General features: G+C 44.9%; 1 protein-coding gene across 1 annotated transcript in view; it reads left to right on the top strand.

The window, feature by feature from the left end:
* Positions 1–19,592, top strand: part of LOC306712890 (CASK interacting protein 2) — a 53,412-nt gene extending 33,820 nt beyond the window's left edge. Inside the window, exons 11-21 of the mRNA XM_079182362.1 lie at positions 2,075–2,192; positions 3,875–4,003; positions 9,142–9,269; positions 9,414–9,495; positions 13,196–13,269; positions 13,909–14,019; positions 14,365–14,466; positions 14,653–14,791; positions 14,938–17,100; positions 17,204–17,441; positions 17,523–19,592. Coding sequence (XP_079038488.1) covers positions 2,075–2,192; positions 3,875–4,003; positions 9,142–9,269; positions 9,414–9,495; positions 13,196–13,269; positions 13,909–14,019; positions 14,365–14,466; positions 14,653–14,791; positions 14,938–17,100; positions 17,204–17,441; positions 17,523–17,619 — 3,381 coding nt within the window. The 3' untranslated portion in view covers positions 17,620–19,592. The remainder of the gene's footprint in view (positions 1–2,074; positions 2,193–3,874; positions 4,004–9,141; positions 9,270–9,413; positions 9,496–13,195; positions 13,270–13,908; positions 14,020–14,364; positions 14,467–14,652; positions 14,792–14,937; positions 17,101–17,203; positions 17,442–17,522) is intronic.
* Positions 19,593–24,740: the final 5,148 nt, after the last annotated feature.

The raw sequence follows: 24,740 nt of genomic DNA, 5'->3' as shown, positions 1-24,740 counted from the left end.
CCTGCTTTATGTCTTCCAGTTAAATTGGTAGTGGCTCCAATAACAACGTTTTTCTTTTTACCCTTTGTTAGCTTTGTTTGTAAAGTAGTTGTTCATTTATAACGTGATTTGAAGACGTCAGAGGAGACTTTACAAATGATGATTGATCAGCTTAAAATACCATGACCGCCCTGACATATGATGATGCCTCCCATCAATTTATTTATCAAAATTAAGCATTTTACAGATCGCTGTCAATACTTGGTGGAAATTGGCTAACTAATTGTTTTTTTGTTTTGACATTCAAGATATGCAGTGGAGCTGAATAACAAAAATGACATAATTCTAAGCTAAACATTTAAAAAAAATAATCAAATCAAATGAAAAATGAATTTAATTTAAATCAAAACATATATATTGAAAAAAACATTATTGTTTTATTATTAGATTCCGTCTCAAACTTATATCACTCCAAGCGGTTTACTTTCACTGTTCATACTCAAACCTACAAAAAGTAATGCGCTCACGGTCAGGTGACGTATAAAGAGTAATTCTTATATAACCTACATAACCCTGAGCCTGGGCGTGCAGGGCTGCCTCTAAGGAGGTCAGGTGACGTATAAAGAGCGACAAAGTCTGCAAAGGGAGCCGGTCGCAGTGGACGGATGGGTCAAACAGCCACAGGACCTTCACTCAGGAGCCCGTGGTTCGTGTCTTGTACGAAACCAAAAGTGTATGTTTATACATATATTTAAACTTACTTTCGGTACATACTTAGTTACATAACAAACATACTTATTTTGTCCCCCAAAATAAGATCAGTTCCACGCACCAATATAAAAAAATAACTTTTGTTGTATGAAGATACGTTGATCACACATCTATATATATATATATATATATGCCTGGTCTGAAGTATGCATGATGTTTATACACCCACACCACTCATTTATAAATCCCAGTCTATGTGTGACAATGAGGGATGTGGTGTGGTATGCATTGTTAACACGACGTGATCATGACTTCATACTCCAGGTAGCCCTCTGGGTGTCGGTGCGGATTGATACATTTGTAAAAAAGAGAAGCTCATCTGTTCAGCGAGATGGACGATTGAAAGACGACAAAAAAAAAACTCCAGACAAACTTCTTCACCTTTTAATGGTTCAGATTACAAAATCTCTGTTAACATTGCATATTCACTGTGCTGCACCTTTCCCAAGTGAAGGCTTGTTGTGTGTTCAGTTCACGTCTGTAGCCATGCAGTAAGTACTGTAACACCGGTCATGTACAGGTGAACCATGTTACAGTTCACTAGAATGGAACTACTTTAACATCCACTCAGCTGCAAGTCCTCTTTACCTGCCTTGTGCTGCCTATTCACAGGCCGTGTGAGGATTATACGATGAAGACTTGTGTGAGTGAAGTCGTGTTGTTGGGATTTGCGTGGGATGTTGCAGGGTAATTTAGTGTACCCTGAGCAAGGAGACCACAGCAGAGGAACAGGCACTAACTTGCTGCTGTAACTCTCTCATTAACAACTTGTTATCGCATCCCCCCCCCCACACACAGACACACACGCTGTTTGCACTAATTCATGCGTGTGCACATTTTTGTGTTTACGTGCTCACTGCTGTGTATTTTGATATCTTTATACGAGTCATTGTGACACCTCAGACTCCTGTACGGACTCGTATGTCGTCGTGGTTTCCTGTCAGAAGGCGGAGGTTTTTGTCCTCTCCAGGCATTTTGTTAACACTCACGATGAATAGACTGTACTTCCAGCTCATTGGCTCTCTCATTACGGACTTAAAAACATGCCTGGAGGAGTCACACACGTGACATGCATACTTAGAGTTGGTGTGCAGTTGAAAAGGGGAAATGTTATGAAAGCAAACCCCTCAAAGCTCCAAATTCTTCACCCACCTCCCCCCCTTTAATCAAAGCTCTCAGTCTTCACATCTCTTGACTAATTTGTTCCAGACTGTTTATGTTCAATACTCTTGTCTAATGTGATTGTGAATCGTCGCGAAGCTAATGCTGTTTGCAGCGACACAAAGATTTCAGCTTAAGCGTGCTCATGATTTGTTGGTGTCAGGTCGTGGAGCAGCACTCAGACGGCCGCTGGAAAGGTCACATCCATGACACCCAGCGGGGGACGGACCGGGTGGGCTTCTTCCCCCCTTCAGTGGTGGAGGTCCTCAGCAGACGAGCAGGTAGACAAACCAGCAGCTCACACACCACATCTGCAGAACGTATGCTGCTTTATGCCACAGTATCAGCGATCACTATTACATTCTACATTTCGACAGTAAATGACAGATACTAGGATATGTTGGATTTGGGAGTCCTCCTCTAAGAACACTTTTACTTAAAACGATGCAATTTCACATTATTTTGGGACATTATTGTCAATATAGATAATGCCCAAATAACTTGAAGACAAAAGTTGCTCCAGTTAAATTATGATTTTGTTATTTACACAGCCTTCGTCTGAACATCGATTCTCCCTGGTTCTCACCTCCCCTCCCCTCGTCCAGATGCTCTCCTCATTGTTTTTATGTTCATACGGCACAAAAATGCTGGCGCTACACCGTATGACCCAGAGAACCTGATATGAAGAGGGCCGAGGCGTTTGTACCGGCAGCTTGTGAGAAGCGGTACGCCAAAGAGTAAAATGTAGAAGTACCGCTTACTACTGACCCACTTCGAGCACTGAGGACCACTGAGATCACAGCAACGAGTAATTGGTTCCCATATCATACTCTGTGTATGATAACTCTGTCCCATTGCCAGATGGAACTTACATACTGGGGGCTCGGGCTCACAGAGTGGTGTTTAAAAGGGCTAACCCAGGGCATTGGTTATATGTCTGAGCTAAGAATATATCTCGGCACTTGTACACAAGCAGGATCTATCATGTTGGCATGGATGATCACTGGAGGGTTCAGCATGCTTGTAAATCATCTGATTTAATCCCTGTGAATAAAAGGAATAGGATCCCCATGTTTGTTTTGCAGCTGTAAAGCCACTGACATTCAAAGAGCGGGACAAGCACAGCGAGGGGTCCAATAACAGCTACAGACATAGATACACACACACACACACACAAGTTAAGACACTTCATTTCAAGGTCCTCAACAAGCCAGGAAACGCACAAATGGAGATATTCACAAACGGAGACACACATTAATAGGATTACTATGGCCAGATTGCAAAGTGTCAGCTCAGTGCTAAAGCCCTCACAGTCTGCGCTGGGATAGTGTGTGTGTGTCTGTGTGTGTGTGTGTGTGTGTGTGTGTGTGTGTGTGTGTGTGTGTGTGTGTGTGTGTGTGTGTGTGTGTGTGTGTGTGTGTGTGTGTGTGTGTGTTAGTGCGTGTGTGTGTATGTTAGTGCGTGTGTCTGCTCATGCTTGAGGAAGAACAGACAAGAGAAAGAGAGTTTGACTTTAAGTCGGTGACAGGCTCTTTGCTTATGAGGCAAACTCAGTAGTGTGTGTGTGTGTGTGTGTGTGTGTGTGTGTGTGTGTGTGTGTGTGTGTGTGTGTGCCTGAGCCTGAGCTCTGTGATAATGTCAATGGTGTCAGCAACTGTGGACCAACAACACACAAAGGAAAAGTAAGCCCTATAAGCGTCGCTGGTGATCTTACACCCTCTTTCAGCAGCCTCTTATGTAACACCAGAGGGGATTTACGGTGAATTTGCTCTTTTTTAGCTGTTGTTCCAAATACTCAATGAACAAGAATATATGATAAAGTTCATAATGTGCTCACAATACTTCCAAAGGGTGTTTTCTGTTGCCGTCTTACAGTCTGTTCCCATACACATGCATGCACATGAACTTCTGTCCCTCACTCATGCATGCCAGCTTCAACCCAAACCTGTCTCCCTGACCATAGGGGGCACTCTCTCCCGGCAAGCCTCAATGCCATGCCAACGACAACACTTAACGTCCAGAGTTCCTCCCTCAAGCCATGGCTCCGCCCCTCAGACCGATGACTCATACACCCTTGGTTATGATCCCGCAGGTATACACGCACGCACGCACGCATGCACACACACACACACACACACACACACACACGCGCACACGCACGCACACACACACACACACAAGACTACAAGAGGACAGGGGGCCCTCCTCTGTTAGAGGTAACGTATTTCTTGTTGGAAAGTCAGTCAAACAACTACGAAGAGACACAATACGACCACAAAGAGACCAGTATGACCACAAAGAGACCACTACGACCACAAAGAGACACAATATGACCACAAAGAGACACAATACGACCACAAAGAGATACAATATGACCACAAAGAGACACAATACGACCACAAAGAGACCAGTATGACCACAAAGAGACCACTACGACCACAAAGAGACACAATACGACCACAAAGAGACACAATACGACCACAAAGAGATACAATATGACCACAAAGAGACACAATACGACCACAAAGAGACCAGTATGACCACAAAGAGACCAGTATGACCACAAAGAGACCACTACGACCACAAAGAGACACAATACGACCACAAAGAGACACAATATGACCACAATAAGGCGCAAAACGACTACAGAAGTCAGGGTCAGTTTGTAAATTGTTTTGTTTCAAGTTTCAAGTCATTTATTGAGTGAGTACGGGAGGGAGAAGATGATGATGAAGGATCTAACTAATTGCTCAAAGTACTTGATGATTGTAGAGGTGAGTGCTACTGGGCGGGAGTCATTCAAGCAGAGGGATATTATCAGTGGGCAGGGATCCTGGGCCTTTGTACCTCTATGCACACTTTGAGAGTTGTTCTCAAAGTGTGCATAGAAAGTTTTCAGTTCATCTGGTTTTCCTTCTGAAGCGTCTGATGGTTCTTAGTTCAGACCACATGTTTCTGGTGTTGGAGCCATGGTAGTTAGACTCCACTTTGTCCCTGTATTGTCTCTCAGCACTGCTGATAGCTCTCTGGAGCACATACCTGGACTTCTGGCATTGCAAAATGAAAGCATCAGTCTGTGCTTTAAGTTTCACAGACTTCCCCGTTAACCTGAGGTTTCTGATTTGGAAATGTCCGTACAGTAGTCCTCACGACAATGCCATTAAAGCATTTGCATATGACCGCATACACCTGCGGGTTTATCCTGAGTCTCTTAATTGACATTTCCTCGCTCCATCTTGTGGCCGTCTCAAAGCTTCCTCTGCCCTGAGGAGCGAGGAACAAGAAGCGAGGAGGCATCTCTAGTAACAAGGATACACAAGAGCAGCCTTCAGGGAAGTCTTTTATCGGCCTACAGGGCCCCTATTGGATATAGCTTCAGCTGATCTGACTCATCTGATAGATCACAACATCACTAGAGTTTAGATAACTGATTAAACTCAAGTGTGTGACTAACAATTTTAAAATATATTTGTTTTCTGATTCAGCGTCTATATTAAAATTCTGTGTTCATGTTTTAATAGGCCTGAAGAACAAAAGAACAACAAACAACTTTAGAAAGATTTTTCTTTTCATGCTATTTCCCCCATTCACTTGTATTATGGATACAATTAAAGTGAGAGAGCGCAGGAGAGTCTGTCTACCTGTCAGCAAGAAACACTTTTTACATCAGTTATCGTCATTTCCATTCAGTCACATATGACGCTGGTAATTCCTGAGCATTTGGTTTGACATGAGTTACATCATTTCAATTTTCTCTGAAACATTTAGCCTGATAAATAATTCCCATTGTTCAAAAGACACCAAAGTTATATTCTGGGTTATTAAATAATGAATTCACAATCAGAATATCAATGAATACAGATCCTGAATAAATGATATAAACGCATTCTGCCAGTAGTAGAAATGCTTTCTGTCCCTCTAATTAGGATACAGAATGAAAACAGAATACAGGCTTTTATTCACATGCAGTTGTTTGTTTAACGGTTAACGGGCTATGACGAGAAAACACTAAAACGTAAACTTGCATTCTTTCCAATGGCCACCAGGGGCCGACTTCTCTGGTTATAAAAAGAAGTCTGACTATATAGAAGTCTATGAGAAAATGACTCTACTTCTCTCTTGATTTATTCCCTCAGTAAACATTGTAAACATGAGTTTATGGTCTCAATCTCTAGTTTCAAGTCTCCTTCAATATAGCATGATGTTCATTTAGTAAATTACTGTCCCATTTAGAGTCAAACAGACCATAAAGCAGGGTATGGTTTAGGGCGGGGCTACCTTGTGATTGACAGGTCGCTACCACGACTTTGTCCAGTCCGGGAGTCGCTTTGTTCGATGTTCGGTTGTACTAAGCTCCACCCTCTCGTGTCACTTCTGGTTGCAAAAGACCAAGAAGGTCGACAGCAAAATGCTGAACTCTAGGCTTCAAAATCGTTCCTTCGGAAGATGATAAGGATTGTATCTGATCATAGGATGCTATAGATAAGGTCATGATCATGAATGCAGACGCTGCCCTCCTTGTTCTTCCCCTATTGTATTGTCCAGTCATGACAGTGAATGAATCGCCCCTCTGGAACAATAGTCGAACCATAATTTTGTAGTTCTTAGTGTCCCTTTGAAAAGCCATCCTAATCCCTCTTGTTAGGTCTTGTTGGAGGTCTTGCTAATATCTAGGAGGGGTGGTGGGGCCTTTTAAATGTCTGTGCCCAGGGGCCCCTTGTCTCATAATCCGTCCATGTTCCCAAGTTTCCCATGTTCCTCCCAAACAGCACCCTGGTCCCAGTAACCTCTCGATCGATCCTCTAGATCAGGGGTGGCCAACCCGCGGCTCGCGAGCCGCATGCGGCTCTTTGCCCGGTTTCATGCGGCTCTTACGTTCATATCGAAGTTTGTATTTGTGTTTTTTTAATGTTCGTGTTCGCTTCGCTTGAGTTAAATACGGTATTTTCGTCAAACGCGCATGTGCGGCCACAGATTACGTTCCTCGTCGACCCATTTAACGCCGAGACGGACTGTTTGAAAGCCCCGCTTTAAGTAAAAATGTAAAAGTCGGACAATTTACAAATATCCGTTGTATCGCGCAAGGCGGAGCTCCTCCCCGATCCGCACGCGCCGCGCACACCTCCACCAGCGTATGTGACAGCAGCAGCAGCAGCCACCCTCCCCGCCGACGAAGAAGGAGCAGCAGCACCCCCCCCCCCCGCCGACAACCGGCCCTTTGGGGGCAACCATGATGCTGATGTGGCCCCAGAGCGACAATGAGTTTGACACCCCTGGTGTACACAATGTTCATTGTTGAAAATGACTGGCCTGTGGTCTTAGGAGTCAATTTCTGTCATTATCATATTGGTGTGTGACATTTACAATAAATCTGGCTGAGCAAAGGTATGTGTGTGTGTGAGGAAGGGATAGGGTGATGTTCATGTGTGCCCATGTGTATGATGTGGCTCTTTGCGGTAACACAGTAAAAAATGTGGCTCTTGGTCTCTGACTGGTTGGCCACCCCTGCTCTAGATGTAGTAGGTCCACTCCCAGCTACAGTGTGTGGCTTACACAGTGAGTGTGTGTCTAAAGTGTGTGTGTGTTTGTTAGGTGCTCCACCTGACAGTCAGCTCTCTGCCCCAGCTAGTCCTGCTAGCCCCGCTCAGGACATTTGGGTCCTCAGGAGCTCTCCCACTGGTAAGGGTGTGTGGTCCCAAACTCCTGCCAGCCAACCCACCCTGTGTGAACCTGTTGACCAGATCCCATCCCAGCCACTCTGATAAACTGCCTCTTTAAGGGAGCTTATCCCCGTCTTTATCCCTTAAAACCCCAGAGTCTTTACCTTACCCTGACCCCCCCATCCTGCCACCCACACCCCAATAATACAGTAACCATAACCTTTGATTTATCTTGCAGCAGGACATAATGTTGAGCAGCACTCTTTAAAGCCTTTTCTTCTTCTTCTTCTGTGTTACTTCTGACTGTTTTTGCAGCTGCCTCCACCCTGAAAGCCTGCACAGCAAAATATGAAAAACAATTATCTTAATAAGTCATTTCAACCAGTGTTATGAAAATTTTAATTTAGTTTTTTTATCAAGCAAAGACATCATGTCATCTGATCACCAGATCATTGCTAAAATTGGCAACATTTTAAAGAATTAAGAGATTTTTTGGTAAAAACACTAATGCGCTTCCAGAGTTAGATAAGAGGATAAGAGGATGGATGGCAATCAAAGCTAGAGCTGGGATGTTGATTAGCCTAGCTTAGCATAAAAGTTCACTAATTAACATGTTATATTTTGTTTTAATTCAGACAAAAACAGAGATGTAAATAAGATTGTGCGATTCTGGGGAGTGCTGCATTCTGTAACTTTCTTGCTGGAATGGATAAACTCTTGTTCCTTATATCATGTAACTCCCTCACCTCATGTATGGGTCAAACAAATTACATGTAATTATTTTTAACTTTGGACAGAGCTAGACTACTTAAACGTTACGTTAAACTAAGCTAAGCTAATCACCATACACGTCCACAGACATGAGATTGGTATAGGTCGTTTAATTTAAAGGCACAGTATGTAGGATTTGGTTGCATCTAGATTGCAACCAACGGAGTAGCCCTTCAGTCACAAGACTGGGGTAACGTGAGGCTCAGAGGCCATGCTGACCATAATAACAATGACTTTAGGATCAGGGGAAGTCAGACGGTGGCTTGTAATACAAAGGTTTTGCACTCTGCGGCTCTTGTTACCGTAGTTTTACCAGCATGTTGGACAGCTATGGTGGCCGGCAGGTAACGTAAAACCGTGAAAGGCTCTCTCAAGTTTCTCTGGTTTGTCCGTTCTGGGCTACTGTAGAAACATGGCGGTGCAACATGATGGACTCCGTGAAGAGACCTGCTTCCTATGTAGGTGTAAAGATTAAGTGTAGATTCTAAGCTAACAAAAACACAATTCTTAGTTTCAGGGGATTATACAATAATGAAAACATAGTTATGAATATTATATTCTGTTTCTGCTAATAGCACACTGTGCCTTTAACTTTTGACTAAGAAAGCAAACAACTATATATCCTATAATGGTTAACTAATCCTTTAATAATATGGGCAAATAGGAATTTCTAAGGACTTGTTAAATTTTGTTTTTTATTTTTTGCAGTGCAATACAATCTTGCTTTCCCTGCAGATTCCCTAACTATCGGTCAAATGTAAGTCTGATTCTACACGGCGATCTCTCTGTTTCCTCTCAGGGGACAGAAACAGTGTTGGGAGTGCAGGCAGTGTGGGCAGCAGCCGCAGCGCTGGCAGCGGCCAGAGCTCAGAGAGCGGCCACAGACAGAATGGGATTCACAATCGCCACAATGCTGACACTGGCAAGGTTAGATCTGCTCAGATTTCTCCACCGGTACTACACATTGTCGTTGTAATTCAATTGTGTGAATGAACATTTGAATACAAGGCACCTCAGTAATTCTAGAGATGCGTGGTTGCATCTTTCCTTCATGAGTTCTTTTGTATGCAGCTGGCTCCCTCTGCTGGTGAATCAGGAGACCACCTCCACATTGCCGGAGCGGACCACAACAAACAGGCAGATGGATCCACAGGTTGGTCAGAGAATAAAACATCTTCCTGTGTTTAATAACAATTCTATCAATTCTCATGATACGAGTCCTCTCTGTCTCAGCTCCTTTATATGAACAACATTTGATAATCAAGTAAAAAGTTGTGATTACAGAATATCCTGATATCATGAGAATAAAGTCATAGAATTACAAGGAAAAGGTTCCTATGGTTTCCAGTGAGTCATGAGTCATGAGTCATGAGCTTTAAGCTGTCTGGAATATTTCTGCTCCCCGCTGTGCTTTAGCTGCTGCTTCAAGCTGAGTCCAGTTATGGGCCGTGTGCATCATGTCATTTCTTTCATTTCTTTTAAAAGCCGTGATAATGTTGGATAACGTAACTTTTTTGTGAAATCCATAACTGCCGATCATCCAAATCTTTCACTTGACTCATAAATGGTCACGTGTTTTCTCATCTGTTGACAAAGTATTACTTTTTTTGTGAAATATTATGACTTTCCCACAAAAGTGTTTGACTATTTATACTGTATTGTCTAAGTATTATCTTTGTTTTATCTTAATATTATGACTATTTCTAGTGACTCTAAATATCTCAGATTTCTGTCCTAACGACGGTCCTAATAATAATAATAATCCGTATTTTGGAGGGTAAGGTTAGAATATAAACCTTATATTCTGATACTTAGATACATTTTTAGAACTCATATCCAGGGCAGCAACAGCAGCAAAGCCATAGATGCTATTATTGTATCATGTTAAACATTACTGTACCTACATGAGGAATGCGATAAATGCTGCAGTAGTGCTTTTGTTCTGCATTGAGCTGTTATTGCTGTGAGTCTGAAAGGAAATGAGATGGGAGGAGAGAGAAAAGGCTCACCTCACCACAGAAACCAATAAAACCACAATCCTCTCTCCACCACACAACCCATAAAAAGCTCCCAATCTTCTCTGTTAAGGAAGCATGCAGGCTAGGTGTGTGTGTGTGTGTGTGTGTGTGTGTGTGTGTGTGTGTGTGTGTGTGTGTGTGTGTGTGTGTGTGTGTGTGTGTGTGTGTGTGTGTGTGTGTGTGTGTGTGTGTGTGTGTGTGTGTGTGTGTGTGTGTGTGTGTGTGTGTGTGCGCGCGCGCGTGCACGCTCTGAGATCTGTACAGCAGGTGCAAAACCAAAACCCCCAAAAAACATACAAAAGTGCACATTGTGCAGTTATTCTCCGGACTTGCTGAGAAGGGGCTTTGAAGATGTCATGGAGTGACATGTTAGATGAAGCAGAGGATCTCTGATGACCTCGGGCTGAACAGGAAGGAGGGTTGAAGTGAAGGAGCAGAGAAATGAGGAGTTTGGAGGGAGGGGTCAGAGGGAGGGGACAGGAACAGAAGCAGAAAGAGCAAAACACATTTGTTAAATGAAGGAGAAAGAGAGCAGATCAGATGACTTAACTGGGAGAAATGTGTGCGTGACGGATAGGCAGAAGGATGAAGTGCCAAACATCAGGAGCTGTTCCGCTCTCCTTCCTCCTGAAGGGTAAGAACTCATGTACAGGTTGTTTGATGTTTTGTCACGGCTGTCGAGGATCATATATTTATTCTCTTTCAACGTCCTCTCTGTCGCTAGAGTCATTCGTTAGATGTGACCAGAGCTTTATTGAGACAATGTGATGGCAGTGAGACAGCAGAGGTGAAACCAGAGACGAGGCTCCTGGTGATATTCTGAAGAGTCTTGAATTTTTCAGGACAAAAGGTGTAACATCTGTCCGGTTTTAGTTTTAGTTTTCTTCCCTGCTGTTAAGATGGGTGCTAACGAATATGTCAGCAAAGCAACATGCTCTTAACATTTAAATGTGATTCTAGATTCGTATTGATAAATAATATTGAGTCACATTCATAATTTGACTCTGTCTTTGTGAGGAACAACCAGCTTCTCAACCCAAAAGCTTTGTCTCTTGCCCTGAGGCCAAATACCGCTCCACTAGGTGCTGCGTTGTAGTCTCCTGGGAGACAGCGGGCCCCTGACCTCCACAGCAAAGTAGAGAGAGAAGGAATCGGAGTAAATAGAAAACACAGACGGATAAGCATAAAGACTGGAAGCAGGGGGAAACAGCTGGCCTGGCCTGTTTAAAGTTCAAAAACATGCCCGCCTTGTATCTTCTATGTTTAGTCTGTACACAAATAGGAACGTAAAACAACACTAGTTTTTGCCCGGTCTACTTGCAGTGTCTGTAGCACTGGTCCTTGGATGCGGTCGGTGAGCTGGGCACAGGTTTTAGGATGAGTGTCCAATCAGAACAGTACCAAACCTGGCAACCTCACGGTGATGACGAGGCTCCGGGAAATCACTGCGCCAAGAAATAGTTCCAGCACCGAACTCCCTCCTTAGAACAACAAACATTCCTGTAAAGACACACAAGATATAAATGAGTGCGCTTTAGACATGTGAGGAGGTGTATTTTTAAACTCTTAGCTGTTTCCTCCTGCTTACACTCGTTATGCTAAGCTAATCGCAGCTGGCTCATGCTCTTAACCTAATGCGTAGACATGATCTGCTCATGGAACTCTGGGAAAGAAAGTCAAATAAGCACATTCCCCAAATGTTGACCTATGTTTTTAATCAAGGACCCGAGGCTTAAAGTATCTGTTGTCTGTGAAGTCACTCCTCTGTGTGTCAGTTCACCCAAATTACAAAACAACATGTTTTCTGACTTACCGTTCGTGGTGTCTAGTCGTGCAGATAGTTTACATTGTATTAAAGGGCCACACCCCCTAAATGAGGAATTCCAATATGTTATGTCCATGGCTTTATCCATGTTTAATCAACACTTTTGAAGGCTCTCTCTCAAAGCCAGAAGCCAGAGATATGAGTCTTAAACTTGTGTGTGGAGCGGCTCAATAGACGATTAATGGTACACCCACAGAATATTTCTTTTCTTTTCTGTACCCAACAAGCTTTATTCTATTGTAATGTTCTCAGTATAGTTCCACACTTGGTACTTGATGGCATCACACATTTGAGTTTTAGCACTTTACTTTACTTTTTTTAATACTTTTGGACCGTCTTAGACCGTAGGAATAACATGTATGAATTTTGAAAATGGGCGTAGCTCCCCTTTAAGTTGCTTTAACTATCTACACATCTAGATAGCTCTAAAGTTAAGTGAGAATATATGATTTGGTTGAACTGACACTTTTCATACAGTCACTTTATTCTCTGGGATCATCAATTGTCCTCGACCTGTTTGACTTTGCGTTTCTGTCTTGGCCGCTCACTCCGAATGGTGCTTTATAGACGGTGACAATCAAACGGTAAATGGACCCCGTCAGGAGGGATGTCTTGAAAGAGCAGAGAGAGAGAGAAACGATGAAAACACTCACCTCGGGCTAGAGATGGGAGGGAAGCTGCATTCCTCAGAGATCTGTGGTAATGTGTCATGGCTGAAGGAGAGATGAGTCATGAGTGTGTTCACTGGGTTTTCAGATCGGGTAGATAACACACCTTCGCTCACCTGGAGAGACCCGACAACAGCCAACCCCCCCACCCCAACCCAGACAAGCAGCCTGATTCAGCATGACTTACCTTAGACTACATGACTGGTGTTAATGCAGACTATATTAGTGACTTTCTCAAATGTGTGTAGTTCTTGTTCTAGCAGCGTCTTCTTGTTTCCCTCCGGATATTAAAGCGTGGTGGAGGTTTGTCGTCCTGTACCATTGATCATGTGTGTTTTCTAGGTGGCTCCCGTCGGCAAGTCAACGGCACTCCTCAGAAAGGCTTCGTGAGGCCGGACGAGCTTCTGGAGGGCAAGGTGAGCTTTCCCACTGGACAAAACCCCCACTAACAACCATGAACAACTGCTTTTGTCTCGGCGTTCATTTTCGGGACAAATGACTCTGCAGTAGTCACAGGTGTTTTTTGGCTCCACCCCCCGATGGCAGTGATGGAAGCATGACACCTTGGTGGATGCGCTCATTTGTTGCCCTTTTTTCCCAGCACGATGCTATGTGGTGCTAAGTGAATATTTAGTGAATTAAATCAGCAGGGATTTGGACAATTATTATAATGTATTAATGTACAAAACATACAATTAATATGTTCTCATCAAAGCCACAAGTCTCCAGAAACAGTGGTTTTACCTCGCTCATCATTGTGAAACACATTCATTCAGTCATCAAAACCATCTTTGTTAGGGTTCCCACCGTTCTAACCAGCACCATCTCTGGTTTGAGAGTTTGAAACACTGAATAAAAAACAGATGGAAGAAGAAGAAGAAGAAGTAACCACACAAACAGTTTCACTGATTAATAATCCTGTTTTACGGCGCGTTTGTAACGTGGAGTTTGTCGGCAGGTTTTACCATGTTTTAAAAAAGAACCTACATGGAAGCTCTATTCCTGATGGAAAAAGGTAGAGAAGCCTCACAAACATCCTCCCTCTCTGTTGTCAGGACTCTGAGGCCATCTACCAATGGTTGTATGAGTTCCAGCTGCAGCAGTACACATCCAACTTCATCAACTCAGGATATGACGTACCCACCATCAGCAGGATGACCCCTGAGGTGTGTGTGTGTGTGTGTGTGTTACAATCAGCATTTTAGCATTAACAAATTATTCAAATTTAGATCCATTGTTGTTGAATGTGTTTCTTAATTAGCCATCGTACCCGTTTCTTACCACCTTTAGCTTCATACCGTTGCTGCTTGTGTGCATAGTTTCCTCCATGTACGCTGCGTATGCATGGTGTCATATTGTGAACTTAACAGGAGGAGTGAACACGATGTTCTTGTTATAAAACTGTCACACTGCAGCAGACAATCCCCAATATTTAGAAGATGTCTTCTCTGTCGTTTCTTTTCTTCATTATTTTGTATTTGCCGGCTGCCTACATGTGTTTTGTTCTTCAGGACCTGACAGCCATCGGAGTGACCAAACCAGGCCACAGAAAGAAGATCTCAATGGAGATCGGCAAGCTGAGCATCCCTGAGTGGCTGCCTGATTACATCCCTGTGAGGAACCGCTTCTAATGTTCCATTATGCACTGATGAAATGCAGCTCCTCCTCTTGAATTTGTTGTAGTCCTTGTTGTAGTCTGTGGGCTGTTATGGTTACACAATTGATACTGCTTCCTAAAATCAGCAAAGCACAACGTCCAGGATGATCCTGACTGTCTCTCTTGTGTTTGTTGCGCTCAGTCGGACCTGGGGGAGTGGCTGAGTGTGATTGGACTGCCTCAGTACCAGAAGAGGTTGTGTGACAACGGCTATGACTCCATTACTATCGTCAAAGACATCACCTGGGAGGACCTGCAGGAGATAGGCATCACCAAACTGGGTGAGGAATTACACAGAGTTTCTATGACATTAGCTGGGGACTTCCTCCAAAGAATATAACATTTCAGAATGTTCATGAGACTCATGAGAGGAACTTCTGTGTTCTGTATTCAGTGGATTGTAATGTTTCCTTTCTTTCTGTTTCAGGCCACCAGAAGAAGCTAATGTTAGCGGTGAAGAGACTCTGCGACCTGCAGCGCTCCCGTAACCATGCCGACAGAGCTGGAGGCGGGACTCTCCGACGGAACCCCCCCGCCGCCCTGGAAATGGTGGCCATCGAACACACACCGACACACGCCGTGCCGGCTCACGCTCCTTCTGACGACTGCTGCCCCTCCCCTCGCACCCCCAGGGCGCTCCTCTCCTTCCAGGACAGCGAGTTGAGCGCCGAGCTGCAGAGCGCCATGATGGGCAGGGCCGGGGGAGCCGAGGCGTTCGGCATCAGGGGCGTGCCCTCTGCGGCGGCTCTATCCGCCATGTCGGTCAGTCAGGAGAGCATTAGCGTGCGATCACGTGGGTCAGGGAATTCTGGAAATTCCAATTCCGGATATTCTCAAGATCACCAAGCGGCACCGTCTTCAGCCAGGATATCCAGCCGGTCAGAGGAGAGTCTGGGGAGCGGTGCGGGGGAGGAGGCGGGTAGAGGTAGGCAGAGACCCACAGAGATGTGGGAGCACCTGAGTCGCTCTGCTACCCCCAACAAACTCCCCTTCTCCCCTCTAACTCCTCCGCTAACACCAAGCAAGATGCCTCGCTTTGCCTACCCGGCCGTCCCACTCAAGGCCAAACACTTCCAGTCCCCCAACCGCCTCTATCAGCCGCCCTCCTCCCCTTCCTCTCCATCCCCACAGCCTTCCCCCACACAGAAGGCCTTCAGTTACCTCCACGCCCAGACAGGAGGCGTCAATGGGGCTCCACGGGTGCTCTCCAAACCGGTCCCTCTGCTGGGACCCCGGTCTGGACAGGGCCCTGCTGACAACGCCCAGAGGGGCCCGCACAAAAAGCGCGCCCAAAGCCTGACTCGCTACGCTTTGTCCGACGGCGAGCCGGACGACGAGGACGACCTCGCTCCCCCCTGCACCTCCGCCTCCTCTTCGGCCGTGCCCTCCTACGCCACGCTGTCGCGCAGGCCGGGACGCGGGCACACCGGCGCCTCAGGGACCCAGCGGCACATCAACCGCAGCCACTCGTTCGCCGTGCGATCCAAACGCAGCGGCCCGCCCCCGCCGCCGCCCAAAAGGATGAGTTCGGTGAGCGGCAGCCCGGTACGCCAACCGGGAAACGGGAAAGTGGTGGAGCCAGAGGTGAAGCAAGGGGTGGAGACGGAGGGCAAAGGCAGCGTGAGGAGCATCGCAGCCAGGCTAGAGGGAAGCAGCAGCAGCAGCAGTCCGTCCCGGAGGATAGATATACCACCAACTCATGTCCAAGTTTCACCTGTTTTCATCCCCATTTCCTCTCCGCTTCCACATGTGATGAGTCCTCACATGGTCCTGCAGCACTACAAACCTGTCCCTGCTCTGGGCTTGGGGGGCCTGAGGAGGACGGGTAGCGAGAGGACGGAAGCAGAGACTGCCAGACAAAGAGGTGGAGGCCCAGAGGGAACACTCGAAGACAATGCAAGGAAAGGTGAAAGAATGTCAAAGAGTGCTACTGCGTCTCCAAAGCACAGCTCCGGTGGCCACCTCCCTTTCGCCGAAGAAGGCAACCTCACTATCAAACAGCGGCCCCGGACAGCAGTCATCACCCACGCGGACGCTGAAGTCAAGACCCCGAACAGCCTGGAGCTCCCCGAGTTCAACCTGAAAGAGTCCGACACGGTGAAAAGACGACACAAACCCAAAGACTCATTGACACCCGAGGAGGCGGCCTCCCCCAGCAGAGAGTACAAACACCTGCAAACCAGCAGTCTCCACCCGCCGGACGATGTCAGGGCGCCGAGCGACGACGAGTCTCAGAGGCCGGGGAACGTGTTCCGTAGAGTGGGCTCCCTCGGAAAAGGCCCAAAGCCTCCAGTGTCCTCAAAACCTTCCAGTCCTCTCAAACAACCGCCGAACAGCAAACCAACAGTCCCCCAGAAATCAGTATCCTCAGCACAAGCTAGTGCACAAACAGCCATTCCTAAGCTAACCAGCGTACAGATTCACACAGCGTCCCCGCAGCTGGGCGGCATCATACACACACAGACGTGTGTACCCGGCCTCACGCACGTGAACCCACAGACAGTGAAGTCCAAACCAGAGAGTCCACAGAAAGGTGGTCCGTCTGTGTCAAGGCTCCCTCAGCCCAGCACGGTCCCGGCATCAGCAGCAGGTAACGCCGAACAACTAACAACATCTGCGTCATGAATGAATAATATTGTGGCCGATATTTCTTAATTAATGATTTCATTAATCCCTCCCTCATCGTCCCTCAGGACTGAACCTCATTTTGGTCCAGAGTGTTGCGTTCACCGCTCCGTCCTCCCCGGCTCCGGCCCCCTCGTACCCCACCTCGGCCCCTCCGGGTCAGGCGGGTAAAGCGGGGACGTCCCCGGCGGGTGCGGCCGGTCTGGAGGTGCTGGCTCAGAAGAGGCTGGAGCAAACCAGTACGTCACTAGAGGCCGCCCTCAAAGTGGTGGAGAACAAACTGGCACAGGGGAGCAGCGTGGACAGGTAAGTGCTGCTGTCTCGTAGAACTACTTGACTCTACACATACTTGTCAGTCGGCTTGTAACACTCTTGTCCGTTCCACAGTGGCAACAGCACAGTGAAGGCGGCAGGAAATATTCTGGATGACATCGGCAACATGTTTGACGACCTGGCCGACCAGCTGGACGCCATGTTGGAGTGACCCTCCCGAACTCTGCGGCACAAGGTTCCTTTTTTTTTTAGGAGAGCGACGGACAAACATGGGAGACTGAGAAGCCGGTGTGGAGGTGCTCGGCTCCTCTTCACCACTCTGGATGAATCGATAAAATAGACACTTTATTTAAAATACTCAAAAAGTGCACATTTGAGGATTTCCTGCACCTTTCCTCAATACTACCCAGTCTTCCAACGCGAGCACTTCGCCTTAAGACACACACCTGGGAATGTTATTGGAGCAACAACCAACAGCAGCTGTGAGATCAGCTTCAGACGTGTGTGTGTGGGTGTGTGTGTTCATTTTATTATCACTAAAGGGAACGAGGGTCCATTTTATTCACGTTACCTGTAAATGTATCTGAGTCTCTGGTGGCACTGTGTATGTGTGTAGTCAGATATCTTTATACTGAGTATATTTATACTTCTATATGTTTGTTTTTTGACATATGGAGTTCCTATTGACTGTTTAAATCATTCTAGTGTATATTAGCATAACTGTGTTGTATATATTTTTGCTGCTTATTGTCTTTAACGTGGGGAAAAATATAGTTTATTGTATTTAAAGCAGCATATTCCTGATGTTTTTTTATCCTCTTCAAGAGGCACAAAGTGAGGAGAGCTTGTTTCTGTAACGCGTTGTCGTCGGGGAGAAGATGTGTATCAGACCGTGGAGCTCAGCTCGCCTCAGGGTGCTGTGAAATGAATTCACTGTAAGTCAAAGTACTGTAAGTGTGCCGTGTGCAAAGAGCGGGAGATGCTTTTAAACATTTCAACTGTGGCCTGTTCCAAAGTATTTCAAGTAAGGTCAACGAGTCGGTTTCTAAGGGACTGAACACTGAGATTGGGAGCCTGGAGTGTGACACCGGAATAATTAAAGACTTTCACATGTGTAATTATAATCAATTTATTAATTGATTCCTTTTTAAAATTCCATCCTAAATATCTGAATTCAAATTGCATTATATAACTGAAAGTATAGACATGAGCTGCTCGGAGCATGCTGGGTACTTTGATCCTGCTGTAACATTTACAGTTTCCATTACTTTGATTTAACAAGAACTTGTTAGCAGAGCGTCACCGTAAACCCGCGAAGCAGCAGCAGCAGCAGGAGCTCTGATTGGCCAGACTCCTGGCACTCTATAGCAGCGGACCAATCAGGGCGCCCGGTGTTGGACCTGCTGCACCTTCAAAATAAAAGAGTCGTCTTTAAGTCGGAGCAATCTTAAAAGTTACGAGATGCAATGTGATTTAGAAATATGTATTTTTGTCATGTTTATAATGCATCGTTTAAATAACCGCAGCACATTCTCTCATGAAGCAGTTAGCGGGTTAGCCGGCTCATTTTGGGCTGAACTCTGACTTCATGTCTTACTTTTTATTTTTTGCTCTTTACTGCTGCAATGAATGAATTTCAATCATTTCATCCAATCTAATGACATATGTGACTATGCATGTGTTGCATATGATACATGCACAAACTTCTAGTGGGATTGATAAAACTAGTAAACGGGACCAGCTGGTCACCAGCGTTGTGAGATTAGTTACTCGGGATCACCGAAGTTTATTTACGCCAGATCTCTGAGACGTGGTCCTTGAACTCTCTTTTTATGGGCCGACAGCATCTTCACTGCTCAAAGCTTTTATTATTCACTCATCTGACTCCACTTCCAGTCGTTGAGCCAACGCCACACTACACTTATGATAGGGTTGAATGTCTGTGAGCCATCTTGTTTCAATGAAGCCAGTAAAGAAAAGCCATCTTTGATCCTTCGTTAGTCTTGTGCTCTCAGCCCTCAGAAGGTTCCTCCCAAACCTTTGCAGGGAGAAGATCCGTGTTTAGGACCGTGAGGATCAAAACATGTTCCCGCTGTATTTTAATGTATGCCTGTTTCTTTCCAGCAATATTTCCATTGAGTTCTGTATGATCCTGGAAATCATTAAAAGGAGAATTTGTACTGAGGAAGTGTTTGTCCAGATGTTTTCACATGAGGGAATTCTGAATGCAATCAAATGGACGGATATGAGGATGTGTACGTTCTCCTGCTGGTGTTCCATAGTTTTACCCGGAGTGATGCAAATTGTGTAGCGTTGGCAAGTGCATGCAAGTTTTCTTTTTTGTTGTTGTTGTTTACCAGTCTGAGATAGTTAATATGTCCCCTCTTGCTGTGGTTGAATTCGCCCGGGGCCGCTGCTGCATGCACTTACAATCACCGACTAAACTATACGTTCAGCTACTTGGAAGATGGAGCAGATATCAACTTAACTTCTCTGCGGTTCAGTGATGCCATGAAATCATCAGGAACAATCTCAATAGTTTGTAGGTCATGAACATTGTTGTTTTTTAAACACAGTGTAGTGAGAAATGGCCGTGGTATATTGAAAGGTTTCACAGTAGCTCATTTAAAAGGAGTTGACGAAGGTAATTGGAAAATGAATCTCTCCCCGGCGCTGTGTATTGTTGGAGTCCCCCACAGGTCTGTGTTGAGGCCCATTAGAGGGACATCTGGAAGACAGATACTGTCTACAAACACACACACAAACACTAATACTGGGTCCTCCTGCTATAAGGGATTGCATCTGTTTGTTATTAAGATTTGTCTGAGTTATGACTGAGAAGGAATATGAATGTGGACACAAATTGCAGCAATTGGGTGCTAAGAGTTTTAAAGTAATTGCCCTTCATCCCAAGCAGCATATTTATCTGAACCTCACAGCTCTCCCTCCGTGCCCCCTCTTCATCTCTCCTGCACCTCCCTGGGGAACGGCGCCTCACAACCTGCTCCTCTAAAAAAAAAAAAAAAAAAAGAAAACTAGCAAATTCAGGGAAAGCCAAAAGTAATTAAGCTTAACTATTCTTATGTTTTTCCACCAATTGTAATGCTAATAATAAATAGATAAGACCAGTTGTGTATTTAGCAAACAGGGATTTTTGTACATAATTATAAACACAATTTTCTCCGCATAAGTAATATTATCCCCACCCCACACAATCCCATAAATCAAACCACGAGCGTGAAAAAGGGGGCTGTTCTCATTCGCCAGACTCCATCTACACAGCACAACTGGGTACAGATGGTGAGGGAAATAAAAGCCAGTTTAGTTTCCCAATGCGTCATTAATACAAGCAATGATCCCCCCAAACTTGGCAGCGGCACAGCGACTCTGGGTTGCCAGATTTACCTTCTTACTCAGCACCTCAAAGTCCCATGCAGTGCCTCGTGTTAGTGCAGAAAAGTGAAATAACAAGTCACACACATGAGAAAAGTCACGTGCTTTTTTCACATCATTTGTTGCAATTATTGCTTCATGTACAGTTTGAAAAGGTGTTAATTTTGATCTTTTTAATTGTGAATTTACATAGAAACAAAACACGTTTGCATCTGAACGTGTCCAGAATGTGGTTTGAATTTATAGGCAGATGCTTATGTGTGACATTTCTAAAGTGATTCATCTGATTTATAAATGTCTCAAGTACTGCATAAAATGACAGTAAGACCACTTATGACTCTTTACAGAGTTTAGACCTTAGAGTCTATGACAAGACGAGATTGAGGCGTGCAAGATGCTTCCACGCTCCCTCCTTGTTTACTAAAGCCAACAAGCAAGTCATTCAGGAGATAAAGCAGATTAATGTCTGTCAGCATGTTGGCTTAATCACTGGAAGCTCATCAATCACAATGACAAATAGCCTCGGACCGCTGCTTAAGTCAGACAGCATCTTCTGGAGTGGTTGCTCCTTTACAGCCACATAAATCCCGCCCGCTGATCCACTGCTCACATCAGGAATACATAACATAACTTCATTGGTGGATCCATCCATCACCGGTCTCCGGCATGCGCCATTATTTTCAAAGTCCAACTTCTGCACGCGGAAGGCAGCCGGATACCGTCTCCCCTACAGATCATCATTCAGTCTAAAACTGGAGCCTGCTGTCACTGAGATGCGAGCTCGCAGAAACAGCAGCCTGTCTATGAAACATTTATGCAACAAAGGGTTACTGGTGACAGGAGTGAAGCTAAAGATGGCATCTTCACGAGGCTGACATGTTTTGATAGGCTGCTGAGCGGCCCAGGACTTCACTTTAAATAGACACACCGAACAAAACAGCATCTGACAGTCGGTTTGTTTATGTTGATGCAAAAACTCAATCTGCATGCTGATGGTTAACCATAAATGCCAAGTCTCTAACAGGGGCGCAAACAACTTTTATTTTTTTATTGATTAGTCCATCGATTAAAATAATGAAAAATGCTCATCACAATTTCCCAAAGTTTGCTTGTTTTGTGTCTAAAACCCTCAAATATTTAACAGGATTATATATATATATATATAGTGTGTATATATATACACCTTTAAAGTGTGTATATATATATACACCTTTATAGTGTGTATATATATATAAAAATATAATCCCTGCTCAGCAGGATTCTAAATATATATATATATACATACATACATACATACCGGAAAGGTTTTAGTTTAGTGTTTAGATACCGGTCTGCAAAGTAGTAAATGTGTGTTTGATACCTTAATTTTTTTTTGCATTAAATCATACTGGGATGTTTGCTGAAATTGATTGGATGGCCCTACCTAGAAAATCTTCCACCAGCCGCCACTGGTTACGACACTCCCACCGTCTGAAGGCGGTCCTGGTCAACCTCAGCTGGGCTGACAAGAGAAGGTCGTCCGCTTGATGAAGCCCACTGGGCCTTCAGGCTGCAGAAGCTGGTCCACATCTCCAACAGCTGACGTCCACAATGCTGTTCCTCATTTTGGTTGAGCACCTGCACAGCACACATGCATGCACTGCTTTCATCAAACACTTTGCTGATCTGTACACTCCATTGTGGGTTTTGTGTTAAACTCATCTTAATAAATCGTTTGGTTTTAAGTATAAGCTTGCGTGGGCTCCCTCGTTACATTCCCTGAGCCAAATTGAACAAACTCAAAATCATCATCATCATACATACATACGTACATCAACGATTAAAATCATTTGTCAGCTCGCTCTCAAACTCCATACGAGACTGGTTAACCCTTTTTTCACTACTTCCTAAACCGCTGCCGATTCGTCTCTGGGACCAACTCTTATGTCCTCGGCAGATTATAAATCAGATTTTATAAATTAGATCATTACTTAAAGCCGCATACGTTTACTGACAACACGCACTGCAAGAGACGCACCACATCAGGAGATGGCGATGGTGAGCCTTCTTCCACTCGTAAAACATCCCCAAACCTTTGCAGCTCCAATTTCTCTTTCTCATTGTAATCAGAGCACTTCTTTTTGCTGCTCGGAGGTAAGGAGTCCTGACGTAACTGAAAGGGATCCTGCTGCTGGTGACTGACCCACTCCCTCTTGCTTAGCTCTCAGCCACCTGTAGTTTAACCATAGAGCCTTTACATTGTCCTGAAGCCGTTTATCACCAACACCACTCAGATCAATGTCATTCTCTTATGAAGCTTTTAGAAGCAGATCTGTAGTGCAACGATCCAGAAACGCCTGACATTAAACCCTCCATCCCAGCAATAATAATAGACCAGGTCTAATTACAGTGTTGCCCAGGTCAACTAGTGCACAGAGAGAGACAATATGTCCCATAAACTAATGTGGAAGTCCCTCTACCTGGACTGCCTGTCTCAAACTAATCTACCTCCCTGAACCCTAGTCTTCATGCAGGTTAGCGGTAGACTTTAAACACTTAAACCAGTAGCCGGTTAGGCCCCCAGCAGGCTGGTTACTCACTTGTGTAAACACGCGCTGGCTGCAGGACAAACATCTCCTGACTGGAACAGCAACAACACGAAACACTCAAATCAACCTTCCGACCCCAAAAGGCATCACGCAGACACTGAGTGTGCCGGACATAACCATAACCCAGGGGTACCAAACAAACTAACTTTGGACGGTTGAGCCCCCACTTTCCACAAACGTGGCCATGACAAAATGTATTCTTTATTTAATAAAGGCGACATAAGAGGACATCTTAAACTAACAGTGGCATGGGGAGTCAGCAAGTTCAGCAGTGCATGAGTTGAAAAGTGTGTATGAAGTCAAATCACTGTCAAAATCGCAGAAGAGCGCAAATGAGATCCATGCGCGCGCGTATTTTACTTTGACTAGCGCTTTTATATCACTCCGCGAGCAAAATTCACTCTCGCGCGAGCAAAAGTCGCTCGGATATCACTGACACAGACGCCAGGGGGAGATTTTCAGATTGCACCACAGGTCAGGGGCAAATAATGTACATTTTACTGCACGGGTACTTTTACTTTCTGCACTTAATGTAGGCCTACATTTTGCTGATAATAACATACTTTACTAAGGTTTTGAATGCAGGTATTTTACTCGTAGTGGATTATTGTTTCATCAGTATGGTATTAGTACGTTTACTGCAGTGAGGATCTGAATACTTTTTCATCCACTAATTACTTGTCAGTGATTTAACAGTTAATATACAAACTATAATATATAATATATTTATAGCCAGCTAAGCCCAAAAACTCTCCTTCAGCTTGCTGGCCTCCTTCACCGCTGGGGTCCACAATGGAGGCCACAATGGAGGCTCTGAACATGGCCAACTCAGATTCCAGCCTCCCCCGGGATGCACAAGGTGGGAGTTGAACACCTCGCGGACAGGGGCCTCAGCCAGACGTTCCCAGTTCACCTTCACCACACGTTTGGGTTTACCCGGTGATGATACGACCACAAAGTCAACTGTAGAACTGTGTCCTAGGGTGCTCTGGTACCAAGTACACGTATGAATCGCCCTATGCTCGAACATGGTGTTTGTTATGACCAATCCATGACTAGCACAGAAGTCCAACAACAAAGCACCACTTGGGTTCAGGTCAGGCCAGCTGTTCCTCCCTCACCTCTAGAGTCCCCAGTCAGAACGTCACCCAGACACTCCAGGAAGGCTGGTACTCCAGACTGCTAATGGGTGCATATATATATATATATATATATATATATATATATATATATATATGCACAAGCAACAGAGACTTCCCCTCAGCCACTCACAGTTGCATAGTGGTTACCCTCTCGTTCGCTACCAGGGATCTAAAAAGCCACAGTTGATTACGTAATAGACAATTTACAA

The sequence above is a fragment of the Pholis gunnellus genome (assembly GCF_910591455.1).
Source record: "Pholis gunnellus genome assembly, chromosome: 21".
Taxonomy (NCBI): domain Eukaryota; kingdom Metazoa; phylum Chordata; class Actinopteri; order Perciformes; family Pholidae; genus Pholis; species Pholis gunnellus.
This window is presented reverse-complemented; position numbering and strand designations above follow the sequence as displayed.